Genomic DNA, 16,763 nt, shown 5'->3' on the forward strand with positions numbered 1-16,763 from the left:
CATTCAAGTTTCTTCATAACCTACCTGCCCCCTTTCTGTCTCTCAAGTCTTATACTTTTCAGCTACACTGACTGGCCTCCTTGCTCTTTCTTGTACAGAGCCTTCCATTTCCCAGCTGCCTTTTTACTAACTGTCCCCCTGCCTGGAATATTCTCCCTCCATATTATCTGTGTATTTCTCTGGCTTCCTTCAAGACTGCTCTCAAAGTCACCTTCTGCCTGAGACGTTCCCCATCTCCCGTGCCCATGTCCTTCCATCTATTCTGTGGATATTTTGTATGAACCTAGTGAATGGCATTATTTCTCCTCCATTCTACTGTAAGCTCCTCGAGGACAGGTTCTATGTTTGTATCCCAAGCACTTCTTAGAGTTTCCTCAAACAGTATTCAATAAATACTTGTTGAATGACTTCCCTCCAGTGGTTTAGATTATAACCTATACATTTGGCTTGTGCAATTTTTGTCTGCTGCCCTGTGGGTGGCTTTAATTCTTTAGAGACCATAGTATTCCGTGTTGAACACCGGTGTTAGAAAGATAACATTGTTAGCATTGTACACGTACCCAAAGGCTGCCCCGCACACTCCCTTCTTAGTAAATTCTAGCCTCATTCATTGTCCATCTGCAATTTCTGTCCAAGAGATTTATTCCCAATGAAGTCAGCTCCATGGGTTGTCTGTCCCCCTGCATGGCATGGTCTAGACAGTAGGGAATCGTCATCCATTTGTTTTTCCCTGTGTGGATAGTTAGTATTGATTATGAATGCCATCTAGGAGCCTTTGTTTTGTCTGGGGCTTGATGCAATAAGCACAAGGCCATCAGTGAACAAGAGCTCTCTCAGGACCAGATTATCCATCTGTTTGGATCCTTCATTGGAACATTCACCATAGTGATTCCAAACCCCTGGGACCAAGATCAGTCACCTTGTTTTATCCTAGTTTGATATTCATAATCCAAGGGGGAGATTGGCTTCCTTGATATAACTTAATTCATATCTAACACCTTTTTGTTGACTATTCAACAATATCCACACCAAAAAACCCAAGTGGATGAAGAATGCCTATTGTTCCAACTATGCCACATAATTGGATGGGCCAACTATCTGTATATCTGGACAATGAATGAGCAGCTGTGCACTGATATAAACTATGTGTATATAGAACACTGTGCTGGAATGGGCATGTGGAGTGACTAGATAGGCATTGGATGATGTGACCAAGCTGTCGGTAATCTGGTGGAGTGGAAAGAGCCCCTGGACCCTCTAAACAGGCTTTTAATAATAATAAGTAATAAACCTTATTGGATTATTACTTGTAGGACCTTGGATAAGTCCCTTTACCACTTTAGACCTTAGCCTGCCAGCTCTGAGTATCTGAACTCCTGGTTTGATTGTATGTTTAACCCAAACTAATGAGCAGTCCTTGCTGCATCTTCTCTAAACAGGTCTAGAAAATGCACCTGGAAAGAGGCAATAATGAGCAGTCACCTGTGCAGTCATTTCAGCCCCAGGAGCAGGAAAGGAAGACCTTCCAGTGTTTTGCTGCCACGATTCTGTGGCGAGGATCTTGGACTGGGTATCCCAAGTCATGGTCCCTGTCTCTTTTACTCCTTGGCTGGGTGACCTTGGATAAGCCACATTACCTGTTTCAATGAATCTTAATCTACCAATTATCAAACAGGAAAAAATGATGCCTATTGATTTACCATGAGGATGAGGACAAATTCTCAAGGGCTCGTGGTGATTGTTGTTTAGTTATTTCAGTTGTGTCTGACTCTGTGACCCCATTTGGAGTTTTCTTGGCAATGATACTGAAGTGGTTTGCCATTTTCTTCTCCAGCTCATTTTACAGATGAGGAAACTGAGGCAAACAGGGTTAAGTGATTTGCCCAGGGTCATACAGGCCACATTTGAATTCAGGAAGATAAATCTTATTGACTCCAGCACTGCCCCATCAACTGTACTTGTGCCTTATGGGTTCTTATGATGTGTTTATCATCATTGCCAACTTTGGGGAAGGTGTCTTAGGGGAGGCCAGGACCAGTGAGGATAACCAGCAGCTATGAGGGGTTGAGAGGAGAGAAAAGAAAGGGATTCTTTCTCTACTGGTTTTATAGCTTTAATAAAGCTGTTCCGGCCTGGGCTCATTCATTTAGAAAAAGGGGATTGAAGGGCACAGGTCTAACCTGCAGCAATGCTGAAGGGAGACAGAGGGAGAGAGAAATGTGCAACCCAGGGAAAGCAAGGAGGAAGCAAATCGGTTATTTATATCCCTCATTACATTCCCCTGGCGGTGCTATTTATCTCTCATCCTTGCTGCTCTCCTCCCCATTCCCCAGCCCCCACAGGTCCCCCAGTGTCTTGCTAGTTGTTCCTGATCTCCAGGGCTGGGTCAGAAGTCTGAGAGACTAAGACAGAGCCAGGGTTCTGGTTCTTTCTTCCCTCCTTCCCTCCTTCCTTCCTTCCCTCCTTCCCTCCCTCCCTCCCTCCCTCCCTCCCTCCCTTTCTTCCTTCCTTCCTTCCTTCCTTCCTTCCTTCCTTCCTTCCTTCCTTCCTTCCTTCCTTCCTTCCTTCCTTCCTTCCTTCCTTCCTTCCTTCCTTCCTTCCTTCCTTCCTTCCTTCCTTCCTTCCTTCCTTCCTTCCTTCCTTCCTTCCTTCCTTCCTTCCTTCCTTCCTTCCTTCCTTCCTTCCTTCCTCCTTCCTCTCCCTCCCTCCCTCCCTCCCTCTCTCCTTCCTCCCTTCCTTCTTCCTTCCTTCCTCCCTTCCTCCCTTCCTCCCTCCCTCCCTCCCTTCCTTCCTTCCTCCCTTCCTCCCTTCCTTCCTTCCTCCATCCCTTCCTCCTTTTCTCTCTTTCTCTCTTTCTCTCTTTCTTTCTTTCTTTTCCCATGGCTGCCTTCCCAAGCTCCCAGAATATCTTCTTAATCGTTTCTGACACCTTGGACTTGGAGAGCATTTTTAGAATCCCAGATCTTGGAATCTCAGACTCATAGAAACTTGGAATGAGTCATTGAGTCTTAAAATCACAGCATCCAGTGTCACAAAATCCCAGACTCCCAGAACCCTAGAATTTGGTTCATGGAAGCCTGAGAGTTGGAAGGGATCTCTGGGGCCACCTAAAGGCCTTCCATTAGCTAAGGATGAGCGCCAAAATTCTGGGCCAGCTAAGTTTGATTTTTTATTTTATCTTCTTTTCTGAAAAACCCAACCATTATTTGAGGTATACACATAAGGAAGGAGATGCGAGTTACTGGTGATAGGGGAGATACAGAAGATGAGTTCATCTGGGATGGAGCTAAAATAGAAAATTTGTAGTTGCTGCTGGAGTAGAGGATAATTAATGTTTATATGGTTCTTTAAGGCTTGTCTCATTTTATTCTTGCAATAACCCTAGGAGGTTTCTTCATAACAATTCATGTGAGGTTATAAATTAGGAAACTGAGGCAAGGAGGGAGCTAAAGCAATTGGTCCAAGCTCAAACAACTGGTAAGTGTCTAAGGGAGGATTTCAGCTCTGCTCTTCCTGAGTCTGGGCTTAGAGCTCTGTCCACCATAATGCCTAGCAATGAATCAATTATTTCCCCAATTTAACAAGCACTAAGAAAGTGCCTTTGGCGAGGAAGAGCTAGAAGGTAGGTATGGTTTTAAAAGGATCCTGTACTTTTCATTTAGATGCAGAACCTAAAACTAGACTCAGTATAGCATAGACATAAGGTACCCATCTAGATTTTTTTTTAAACCCTTACATTTTTTCTTTGAATCAATAATGTGTATTGGTTCTAAGGCAAAAGAACAGTAAGGACTGGGCAATGGGTTAAGTGACTTGCCCAAGGTCACCCAGCCAGGAAATATCTGAGGTCAAATTTGAACCCAGGACCTCCCATCTCTAGGCCTGGCTCTCAATCCACTGCTCCTCCATCTAGATATTAATGATATCTAACATATCTAATTAATAATATCTAATATAACAACTGTATACCACACAGTATTATACATTAGATATGTTAAAGAGGTGTAAACAGGACTTTTTACAGCCATTGTTGATCTTTCAGAGTGGACTAAGGAAGGCTTTCTTTTTCTTTCTTTTTTTTTAATTAGAAAATTTTTATTTATTAATTTAGAATATTTTTCCATGGTTACATAATTCATGTTCTTTCCCAGAGCCAATGAGCAAGTACACTGGGTTTTACATATGTCGTTAATGCAAGACCTATTTCCATATTATTGATATTTGCAATAGGGTGATCACTTAGAGTCTAGATCCCCAATCACATCCCCCTCGACCCATGTGATCAAGCAGTTGTTTTTCTTCTGTGTTTCTACTCCCACAGTTCTTTCTCTGAATGTGGATTGTATTCTTTCTCATAAGTCCCTCACAATTGTCCTAGTTCATTGCATTGCTGCTAGTAAAGAAGTTAAGGAAGGCTTCTGGAGAAGGGAGCACCTGGGCTTTAAAGGATGGATGTGAATTCAGCAAAGGAGGAAAGAAGTGAGAAAAGAAAGAATTTTCCTAGGGAGATGAAGTAGGACCCAGCTGCTTCCTGCTCAGGGTCCCATGTCATCACACATACCTGCTCTATCTCACCAAGCTGTTGTATGAGAGCTCTGGAGGCACTTTTGTAAACTGCATAGAGAGAGAATTATTATTATTATTATTATAAGATTTGCCCATGGAATGTAGTAGAAAGAAGTCAGGTCTATGAGTCAGGTAAAGTGATTCTGAGTACCATCTTTGACTCTTTGGATGACTTTGGGCTTCATTCTGCATGACCTTAGATAGGTCCTTCTCCTCTTTCAGCTTTAATTTTCTCCTGTGGAATCGGACTCTGGGTTGGACTCAGTGAGCTCTTACTGCCCTTCCAGCTCCGGCATTCAGTGTTCTAAGCTTCCTAATAGTTTGAACATTCTTTGGTCTGAGGTCCCTCCCAGTTCTGACATTTGATGGTCCAAGGCCTCTTTTGGCTCTAATATTCTCTGTTTTTAAGGGCTCTCTCAGCTCCGACTTAATGTGTTCTGAGGATCCTCCCACCTCTGACTTTCTATGTTATTAAGCTCTGGCATTCTGTATTCAACTCTAACAGTCCATATTCTATGGACCCTCCCAGTTCTGCCATTCCGTGTTCCGAGGTTCCTTCGAGCTCCGACATCCCACGTTCCAATGGCTGCCCCCGCTCCGATATTCTGTATAATGAGGCTCCTGCCTCTGCAGGGGATGCCTTCTAAGACCTACCATGGACGGCTGAAACCATGGATAGAAGGGAACCCTGCCAACCCTAGATAGAATATGGTTTTCTTTTTTCTTTTTATTGTCGTACAAAACCCACTTCCATGTGGACCATTGTTGTAAGAGCAGAGTCATACGAAACTGAAACACCCCCAAATAACACCGTACGTATGCTGATGTGAACGGAAGCCCTTTGTCTGGAGATGGAGAGCGTTTGCTGTCCTAGGTCTTTCTACTAAGGGACTTCTGGGGGATGCAGCCCAAAGGTTCAAAATCTCCATTTATACATTGTCCCAGATCGTGTGATTGTCTTGAACAGACATATGTAAAATAGAAGATAAATTTAACACGCAGTAAGACATTACCGACATTAAAGGATATTGTGCAGTATTATATGGTGTTTTCGCCCTTTATCTGAAGGGGGGACGTCCAAGACCCCCAGTAGATGCCTGAAACCGTGGACAGTTCTCACTTTAGATTTTAACTTCCATGTTATCTCTACGGTATGGTATTGGGCTCTATCTCTCCATTCCTGCCCCTCAATTCAGCATTCCTATTCCATCCAGCCGAAAACAACAACAGAATACACACACACACACACACACACACACACACACACAACCAAAAATCCTCCAAGTGAAAGCAGAGCAGGGAGAGACAGTGGCAGAGAGGAAGACCTTTGCCCCATTCTGCCGGGCCACTGGCCAGTCCACCCTGTGTCTGTCTTCTGTCTGTCAGCACTTAGGTCCCAGGCTCCACATGTCCTTGAACTGGGAATCGGTCCCTTCCCTCATCCAGTAGCAGCCCCCTTTCCTGCATCCCTCTTTCCCCTGGAATTGGCCTTTGGCTGCTGGTACCTGAGACTGTGGAAAGCAAAACTGCAGATAAAGGGACTACTATATTCTGAAGACCCTCTTCGCGCTAACATTCTTTGTTGTGAGGTCTTTGTGATGCCAGTGATGGTAGCTCTCTTTCTTCCTCCCCCTTCTCCTCGAGAGAGCTGCCTGGGAGGAAGGCTTATTGTATTTCTCCAATTAATGAACCGCTATTAAAATGGAGGGATGGGAGCTGTCATGGATGGGGAGCCCCCTGCCGCCCTGTGCTCAGCGTTCTGCCCAGGGCTGAGATGAAGATGATCCCCTGAGACGGGGTCAGCTGCTCTAACAAGACTGGAAGAGGCAGGGAAGGAGGAGGCTTCAGACGTGGAGAGTTGGGGGAGGGAGGTTGTCTACTGGGGGGACATTACTTTCCCAGCTATTGTCAAATTATGGAGAGTGTGGTGGAAAGAGCAGCCTCACAAGTTCTGGTGAAAGTACTTTGTAAGTAAACCTTAAATGCGATTGTGCCCACCCCTGGGTGTTGGGGGTAATCAGTGCGACAGGAATTCACAGGAGAGATTATTGCCAGATCAGTGTCTGCCTTGGAAAGTAGGGAACTCCTCTCACTTGGAGGTATTCAGGTGGGCTGGATGAACGGTAAAGGTAGTTTTCCTGCAGTGGGTCAGAGTTTGGGCTTGATTCCCTTTCTTTCCAGCTCTGAGATTCTCTAATCGAGGAAGCCCTCATTATAGTCATAAGTGTCTCCCTTGATCCTTTCCACAACTTTCTGGGACAAGAGCTCTTATTAGCCCCATTTTACAGATAAGGAAACCTGAGTTTTCTAATCTCCCATCTTCTCCAGCAGATTACCCCCACCATAATTCCCTTGCTCCCTATTCAATCCCTTCATGACTCCTTTTCTGTTGTCTGTAAACATGTAAGAAACTCTCCATCACTTAAACAAATATTGCTAGGTCCCACCATCTATTTCTCTCTTCCTCGCATCATTTAAATTCCCTTTTTTTTTAATCCCTTACCTTCCATCTTGGAATCAGTACTGCGTATTGGTTCCAAGGCAAAAGAGCTGTAAGGGCTAGGCAATGGGGGCTAAGTGACTTGCCCAGGGTCACACAACTAGGAAGAGTCCAAGATCAGATTTGAACCCAGGACTTCCCATCTCTAAGTCTGGCTCTCAATCCACTGAGCCACCGAGCTATCCCTACTCAGCATCTCGTGAATACATCCCCTTCTCTCCAGTCACAGCCCCACACTGAACAGTCTAGGGCAAGCCCTCAGGTAGAATTTGCCTTTGGCTCAACGTCTCTGCGCAGTCCATCCTCTGTTCAGCTGCCACAGTGACATTTTTGGAGGTCATCCTTGAAAGACAATTACAACTCAGACAAGACTGAGCCTTCTGAGGTAACCTGGAGAGGAAAGGGGCAGGAAAACTTTGAACCTGGCAAACATTTATTAAAAGTCTAATCATTGTAAGACCCTGCCGTAGACCCTGAAGATGCAAGAGATGAATTATGTAACACCAAGTCATTGAAGCCATTTTGTTGTGTACTGAAGAGATCAGGAGTCACAAAGAAGCAGAAAAGCTTTGAAAAGTACATTTAGAATTTATTTATTAGACATATTACAAGCCCATTGTACGTAGTAGAGATGCACAGCTTCATGTATAGCCCTATTCTGTTTTATTCTTTTATTTGGTGTTCAGATACATACACTATTTACTGTAACCCCAGTGAATAACTTCTCTCTCTGAACCTCATTCTCTTCTTCACTAAAAAATGAAGTCAGTCATTTCTGCTGCTAGATGGTACAATGGACCTGAAGTCAGGAAGGCCTGAGTTCAAATCTGACCCCAGACAGAACCTTACTAGCTGGATGACCCTAGCCAAAGTCACTTAACTCCCATTTGCCTCAGTTTCCTCATCTGTAAAATGAGCTAGAGAAGGAAATGGCAAAGTACCCCAGTATCTTTGCCAAAAGAAAAAAAACCCACAAGGAGTCATGAAGAGTAGGGCATGATGGAAACAACTGAATGGCAACAATGTTGACATCACCTGCCTCAGATCTTTGAACCATAACTGTTTAAGTGTGAATTATTAACATTATTCTATGGACCTAAAATTCTGAGATCTATTCTGACATTCTGTTTCCTAAGACCTCTCCCAACTCCAACATTCTCTGTTCTAGGTCCCTTCTGGACCTGATGTTCTATGTTGTAAGATCCTCCCAGCTCTGACAGTCTCTGTTCTAAGGACTCTTCCAGTTACAACATTCTATCTTCTAAGACCTCTCCCAACTCCAACATTCTCTCTACCAAATTACTTCTATGAAAAAAATAGGGTTCTGATTCCAAAGCCAGAGAGATCAAAAACAGAGAAAGAATAGGCCAATCTCCCTAATGAACATAGATGCAAAAATCTTAGACAGGATACTAGCAAAAAGACTCCAGCAAGTGATCAGGAGGGTCATTGACTATGATCAGGTGGGATTTATACCAGGAATGCAGGGCTGGTTCAATATCAGGAAAACCGTCCACATAACTGATCATATCAACAAACAAACAGACAAAAATCACATGATTATCTCAATAGATGCAGAAAAAGCCTTTGACAAAATACAACACTCATTTCTATTGAAAACACTAGAAAGTATAGGAATAGAAGGGTCTTTCCTAAAAATAATAAACAGTATCTATCTAAAACCATCAGCAAACATCATCTGCAATGGGGATAAACTAGACGCATTCCCAATAAGATCAGGAGTGAAACAAGGATGCCCATTATCACCACTATTATTTAACATTGAACCAACTCCAGCATTCTCTGTTCTAAGGTCCCTTCTGGACCCGATGTTCTATGTTATAAAATTCCTCCCCACTGAAATTCTCTGTTCTAAGGACCTTTCCAACTAACATTTTGTTAGAATGTTCTAAAAGCCTTCTCAATTCTAACAAACTATGTTCAATGTTCATAGAATCGGATTTAGAGTTGAAGGGAATTTTCAAAATCATAAAGTCTAGCTACCTCCACATGGACACGTGAAGGATCCTGGCCCAGAGAGTGAAGCTTCTTGTTCAAAGTCACCCAGGAAATAAGGAATAGATATGAGATTCACATCCATTTCTTCCAGTTGCCAGCTGGTGCTCTTCCTCTCCTTCTAAGGCACCCACCTCTAAAGTTCCTTCTGCCTTTGTCTCTTCTGCACTATAATTCCCATGAAATGTCAGAGCCTTGAGGCCCAGGCCTTTTTATTCCCTACTGGGATCAGGTTAGATAGGTCAGGATCAGATGGCTCGCATAGCCCAAGGTCACAGGTGGGAGGAGCCCTTGATTCAGTCCCAGACCTAAACGGTCAGAGGATCCTGGACGAGAAATAAAAAAGGAGCTTTGGGGCTGGGGTACAGGGTTTTTCTTCTACTAGTACTAAGACTTTTCTTTACCCTCCTTATATAGCCCCTGCCAGGGCTCTAAGCTGAGTATCCCAGGCCTGGCACTGGGCCTCTTCCTTTCTTTATTCTCCTAGGATAAGAGCCCTTCACTCCCTTTTTGGGTTTCTGTTTCTTTTATTAGTGCTGAGGCTGAAAATGAAAAGTAAAGCTTGGGTGGGGAGGCTTTAAGGGTCTTTGGTTTCTCTCACTTCTCCTCTTCCATCCCTCTCACTCAAGCCTCCTCCTAGCAGCTTGCAAATGCTGGGTCCCTTTGACTCTTGAAGTGGCCTATCTCATCATTCAACCAAAAGCACTCTCCAAAGTTACTAACCTCTCTTAAGAGCCAAATCTAATGGCTTTTTCTTAATCCTTTTCATTGATCTCTGCAGCCTTTGACTCCAACCTCCTTGCTGTTCCTTGAAAAAGACATCCCATGTCCCAATTCAGTGCATTTTCACCAGCAGTTCAAGTCCCAGCTCAAATCCTTTCTAGAGAAGGCTTTTCTGATCCCCCTTAATTCTAGTTCCTTTCCTGTTTATGAAAGAAAGAAAGAAAGAAAGAAAGAAAGAAAGAAAGAAAGAAAGAGAGAGAGAGAGAGAGAGAGAGAGAGAGAGAGAGAGAGAGAGAGAGAGAGAAAGAGAGAGAGAGAGGAGAGAAAGAGAGAGAGAGAAAGAGAGAGAAAGAAAGAGAGAAAGAGAAAGAGAGAGAAAGAGAGAGAGAGAGAGAGAAAGAGAAAGAGAGAGAGAGAGAGAAAGAAAGAGAGAGAGAGAGAGAGAAAGAAAAAGAGAAAGAAAGAAAGAAAGAGAAAACCCTCAAGCTTTCCTTACTATTCAGGGAAATGACAATTCTTGTTTTATAGTTATTTGCATGTTGTTACATTAGACATTGAACTCCTTCAAATCAGGACTGTCTTTTGCCTTTTCTTGTATCCCCAGGACTTAGTCTCTGGCACATAGTAGCTGCTTAACTGTTTTTTGACTTAGAATTGACCTATTTCAATGTCTTTGAGGCCTTTGAGGCCAAAATCTTCAAGGCCAGTGCCCTATCCATGACACCCCTCTGCCTCTTGGGGCATGTATTGTGAAGGCCTGGGAAGCCCCCGAAAAAGAGCATACCTCCCAGGCTAGGGCCTAGGAATTGGACAGAAATTTCTCCTTTCCCCAATAGTATGATAAAAGAAAAATCAGTAGGCCTTGAGCCCCCTGTGTGCCAGTTAGCTATCTAACTAACCCTGGGTGTGATGGAGCTCCTCATCTGATGGGGGAGACATGGCATTTAGCCTCAGAGATTCCCTTAGTATGCTGGTTAAAGAGCTTAATTTTTCCTAGTTTAGAAGTTGAGGCCAGGAGACCAGATGTCAGCCCATTAATCTCTTCCTAATGGGCCAGCCCAGGAGACGGTCATAACTCATGGCTGATTGGAGGCCCATCCACCTCCAGGAATCAATAGCCCATTTCTTTTTATTGCTTCAAGAGGCCTTTTCTCAGTTCTTTATGAGGATTTCTCAATCCCTAAGGGAGGTCTTCCCTCCATGCTAAGGGCCCAACCTAGAATTGGGGCCTTATTGATTCTGAACCTTCTTAGGGGGGGGGGGAAGAGAGAAAGGAAAGAAAGAAAGAGAGAGAGAGAGAGAAGAAGGAAGGAAGGAAGGAAGGAAGGAAGGAAGGAAGGAAGGAAGGAAGGAAGGAAGGAAGGAAGGAAGGAAGGAAGGAAGGAAGGAAGGAAGGAAGGAAGGAAGGAAGGAAGGAAGGAAGGAAAGAAGGAAGGAAGGAAGGAAGAAAGAAGAAAGAAAACAAACCCTCAAGCTTTTCTTACTATTCAGGGAAATGACAAGATCTCCATTTCCTGGGCAGCATCTGGACCATTCCATCCTTTTCCCACCCTTTGGGTGCCCAATATTGGGTCAACATAATGTAGGTTCTGGACAGATCTTTGATAATTGGTTGGATTTCCATGTCAGAAGGGTCTTAGAACCTAAAATGGGGCCACAGTGGCTAGAGTGCCAGGCCTGGAGTCAGAAAATTCAAATCCAGTCTTAGATACTTATTGTGTGACTGTGGTCACTGAACCCTGTTTGCCTCAGTTTTCTCCTCTGTTATATGAACAGGAGAAGGAAATGGTCAACCACTCCAATATCTTCTCCAGGACACACCCAAATGGAATCACAGAAGAGTTGGATGCGACTGAAATGACTGAACAATAGAACCTAAAGTATCAGTGAGGAGGGTCTTAGAACATAGAATCTTAGTAATGAGAAAGAATCTGAGTGGGCATCCAGGCCAACCCATGACTAGGCAAGAACCTCCTCACCAATACTGGTGGCATCCTTGTCATTTAACTTTCCATTGAAAAATATGACCAGTGGTGGATTCAGAATCAGGAAGAAGTTCATTTAAATCTTGCCTCAGACAGTTGTGAAAGCTTGACTTTTAATCTTTCTTCAGACATAGTTTCTTCATCTATAAAATGGGAATAATAATAGCATCTAGTTCAGAGGGTTGTTGTGGGGGCTCAAATGAGGTAATGTGTGTGTGTGTGTGTTTGTGTTTGTTTCCTACCTTAAAACTATATAAACAAACATTAGCTATTGACTACCGTCTTCTGGATTTTCTTTTTCTTTGAGCATAGTATATTTTGTACTTAGAATATCTTCCTTCCCGTCTAATCTCCCTTCATCTAATTGAATGCTTGCCCAGCTTAAATGATCCCTCCTCCAAGAAGCTTTCTCTAATTCCCCCAGCTGTGTCTCACCAAGCATTTGGGCCTTCTCTCTATAATTCTGCTCTTGGCGTGTATTGTCTGTCATAGGGACCTCTGTCATCATCTTGCTCCCCAAACCCCCTAGACCTTGAATTCCTTGAGGTTTGGGAATGAATGAATTAAAAAGTATTTATTAAGGCTTACCGTATGCAAAGCACCATGTAAATTGTTGGCCATACAAATTTAAAAGGAAGCCTCCCAGCTCTCTAGGAACTCACATTTTGATAGAAAGGGATAACATTTAGAGGAGGGTTTGGCAGCAGGGCAGATGGAAAAGCCTCAGCTGATATGGGGTGAAGGGAGTAAAATCAGGAGAACAGTTTATATAATAATGACAGCAGTTTTGAAAGGCTTGAGAACTCTGCTCAGTGTGCTGACAAATGATTCTAGAGAAGAATGCTAACCTCCTCTTGAGAGAAATGATGAGCTCAAGATGCAGATTGAGACATGCTTTTTTTTGGAACAGGGCTGAGATTTGCTTCTTTTGATCGAATATTTGTTAGAAGAGATTTATTTTTATATTTTTGTTGGTCACTTGGGAGGTGGAGGGGTTGGAACAAATGCATAAATATTATTGAAAAATCATAAAATTAAAGTTGTTAGGTTTTTTTTTTTTTAAGGAGGAAAGACCTCATGATCATTAAGGCACAGTGGCATACAAAGAATAATGCATTTTCTTTCATATAAGTTCCACTTATAAAACCAGATCTGTTTCTCATGTTGAACCATTTAACATTGCCAAAAACTAGGGTCACTCTGAAATCAATCAGAACCACCAGAGTAGCTCTCCTAAGGGTCTTTAATTGAGGTAGGCAGATTAATCAGGGAAGACACACAACAAGATCAGTCCTGGGACTTGCAGTGAATTACAGAATAAAAGGTGCTTATCAACATTTTAGGAGAGGGGGAAAGGCTTCCTTCGGGCCCCCCAAGGCAGCTGGGAGAGGCCTAGGTGCAATAAGCACAAGCTAGGGTGCTTGGATAAGTACTTAAGGTTTTGATTGTCTTCAGCTTAGAGTTCTGGCTGGGCGATTGATTGAAAGGTACTTGAGAGTTTATTGTTCAGTCTGAGATGAGTCAATCTGGAGGTTTCAGAAAGCAAGGTTGTCACTGGTGATGAGAACTTTCTTTTCTGGGTCCTTAGTAACCAACTGCTAAGGATTTGGGGGCTTTAGACCCCAACTTCAGGGATGACAGACCTCTTGAAACTCCACATGGGTTAGTTACTCTTCTGGATGCTGGTTGTGGGAGCAGTGCCCAGGGCTATTAGCATTGCCAGCCCATCAGTGGAGGTTGGTCAGCTGTTAAAGATGTAGGAGGGTATGATTTGGGGGTTTGGTTTTAAAAGATTGCTCTAATGCAAAAATGAAAAATATGGAAATAGGTATGTGATAACATGTATATAACCCAGTAGAAGTGCTTATTGGATCTGGGAGAGGGGAGGGAAATAAAATAAAATATGTAAACGTGGAAAAATATTTTAAAAATTAAAAAAAAAACAAATAAATAAAATAAAGATGTAGGAGGGGAGGCTTCCTCTCCATATGGGTTGCTCTTCATGATGTCTGTGTTTTATATAAACTTTGCATCTCTTCACATAGAACACAAGAGTCTGTATGCTGTAGGAGCTTAATAAATATTTGTTGAAAAAAATTTTTTAAATTTGGGGAAGTTACAAAGTACGAATTTGACTCCAAAGGTGAAATCCGAGAAGACACTTCCCCCCAACTCCTTTACAAGAGGGCAGGGACATGCTGTCCATGGACATGGCATGGAACATTGCAAGTGACACCAGATTTTTTTTTTTAACATATTGATCAGTTTTGCTCAATTTTTTTCTGTTTTTCTTTTTAAAAGTTCTTTATTATATCAAGTGGCTCTGTGAGAGGAGGAACAGAAAGGGGATAAGTGGGTGGCTAGATAAGTAATCTATGCTATCTTCAGAACCAAACCTGGACTTTGAGTGACCACCATACTTTTTTGTCTCCACAGTGGGAACGTCTCTGGTTCCTGATTCTGATCTTCACCTTCTTCCTCACTCTGACTTGGTTCTATTTCTGGTGGGAAGTTGACAATGACTACAATGAATTCAACTGGTAAGTGGCCCTGGCCCCAGGGTTCCCAGATGTATCCACAGGAAGGCACTCTACTGTCTTGGTGCTTCCAGATTCAATAAAACAAGCATTTATTAGAAAGAACACTATCCACATCCAGAGAAAGAACTGTGGGAGTAGAAATGCAGATGAAAAACATAGGATTGATCACATGGTTCGATGGGGACATGACTGGGAATGTTGACTTTAAACAGTTACTCTATTGAAAATAGTAATAATATAGAAATAGCTTCTGAACAAGGATACATATAAAATCCAGTGGAATTGCTCGTTGGCTCCAAGAGGGGGAAGGGGGGAGGGGAGCTCTGAGAGGGGGAAGGGAGGGGAGGGAAAGAACATGAATCATGTTAACCATGGAACAATATTCTTAATTAATGAATTAAATTTTTTAAAAACGAGCATTTATTAAGCACCTACTCTGTGCCAGGGACCGCTGAGTAATGAAGATACCAAGAAAGCAAAACCAGTCCTTTTCCTCAGGGATAATTACAATTTGGTGAAGGAGACAATCTCTATGTTACTTGATATGTAAAAGGTACAGAATATATGAAAAGGAACATTAGAGGGGAAGACTCAGAAAGGCCTCACGAAGAAGTGGTACCAACATTGAAGCTTGAAGGAAGTGAAGAGGGAGAGTATTCCAAATACGTATTGCAAAGGTATGGGGTGAGGAAGCAGCTAGGTGGATCAGTGGATAGATCCGCCAAGCCTGGAGTCAGGAGGAACTGAGTTCAAATTTGGTCTCAGACATTTCCTAGCTGTGTGACCCTGGGCAAGTCACTTTACCCCATTTCCCTAGCCCAAAGTTGTTACTGAGACAGAAAGTAAGGGTTTAAAAAAATTAGGGGAATGGAGTATTGGGTATGAGGAAGAGCAAGCCAGGTCAGGGTGGCTGAACTGCTGATATGCACATGTTGACTTTAAACAATCACTCTATTGCAAATAGTAATAATATGGAAATAAGTGGAAGGGAGTAATCTCCAAGGAGTCTGCAGATGATGTTGGAAGGAGCCCAGTTGTGCTCTTCAGAGGCTGAGGTTTGGATTAGATGACCATCCCTCTTTCCAGATGAAAGGTTCTGAATCAGAGCAGACAGTAAAGCTATTCTTGATTTCTGGGTTCAAGAGAACGGAACTAAAACATTTGGATGGGGAAGAATGATCTCGGTGGGATCCCTGATTACCTAAGTGGAGGGTTTGCCCCAGCAGAGGAGGAATAATAGAAGCATAGATTCCCCAGACCTTTGGGACCATCCAATGGAGCCCTTTCTTTGTAAGTTACCTGAAAGCGCCCAGTCCTGGGGAGAAATCAGTGGCAGAGCTGAAACCTAAAGACCTTACACACACACCTCCCATCTCTGCCACTGATTTGTTATTTCACTGTGTGCCCATCATTTCTTTCTCTTAGAGCTTTGGTTTCCTTCACTGAAAAAAAAAGGGGGAGGGATTTACACTGACTCAGTGGGGATAGTTTCAAAACATTCAGGAGCTCTAGAAAGTAGAGTCAAGGAGCTTCTTAGACGCAGTCTAGGAAAGGAGCAGAGGTATCCTCTAGTCCTGCTGGCTTTGGGTCCAGCCGGATGGCCCTTTCCTCACCTATTTGGGGGTCTTTGTTCGTAAGTCCTAGCCGACAGCAGCCAGAGGAAGTGGGGTAAGCAAGGACTGTTAGCCTGGAGTCCAGGTGTTGGCAAACAATGGCGTGAGGCCCCAGTTCCTGTCTAAACCATTCTTAGCTCAAGAGGTCGATATAAAAATAAGGCAGCAGGACCTGGCCCTCGTTCCCCAGCCCCTAATCTAGTCCAGGCTCCTTATTTTACTTAAGAGGAAACTGAGCCCCAGTGATAAGAACAGCCCTCTCCAAGGTCCTAGAAGTAGTAGGAACCGAACCAGGAATCCCGTGGTGCTGCCTGTGGGCATCTCCAGTTTGGTGGGGGGCTGAGCAGCAGACTGCAGGCCCACTTTTTTCTAGAAGCCAGGAAAGAGCATGAAAAGGATTAGCTGCTTGGCCCCCCTCCCCGCAGAAATGATTCTGAACCACCATGTATTGGATGGAAAGGAATAATTATCCTTCCCACTTTTCCTGGTAAAAGGATTTTTCACATCCATTATCTCCACCATCCTGTAAAAGAGGATTTCATCTGACTGCTTTGGGCCCTGGAGGGGTTGTGGAGGAGCAGTTGGAGGGGGAGGGGGAAGGAGGATGGGTTTCAATTTAATGTAAAGGAGGGAGCTCTTCCAGGAAAATAATTTCTACAGTGACTACAATAATGTAAATGGAAAACATAACCACCACAAAACAATCAAAGGAGATGAGTGTGCGGGGATTATGGAGAGCAGGCTTGGCCCCAAAGATGAGCCATGAGAGAGACTGGGGAGGGGAATGTCCGTGGCTCTGGAATGTTGCATATGTTGTCAA

The 16,763-nt window shown here is 43.4% G+C and overlaps 1 protein-coding gene across 1 annotated transcript in view; it reads left to right on the forward strand.

Annotated features, from left to right (window-relative positions):
- GDPD5 (glycerophosphodiester phosphodiesterase domain containing 5) overlaps nt 1-16,763 on the forward strand; it is an 82,129-nt gene that overhangs the window by 5,511 nt on the left and 59,855 nt on the right. The window contains exon 2 of the mRNA XM_056826135.1: nt 14,155-14,330. Within this exon, the coding sequence (XP_056682113.1) occupies nt 14,155-14,330 (176 nt within the window). The remainder of the gene's footprint in view (nt 1-14,154; nt 14,331-16,763) is intronic.

The sequence above is a fragment of the Monodelphis domestica genome, chromosome 4 (genome assembly GCF_027887165.1).
Source record: "Monodelphis domestica isolate mMonDom1 chromosome 4, mMonDom1.pri, whole genome shotgun sequence".
Taxonomy (NCBI): domain Eukaryota; kingdom Metazoa; phylum Chordata; class Mammalia; order Didelphimorphia; family Didelphidae; genus Monodelphis; species Monodelphis domestica.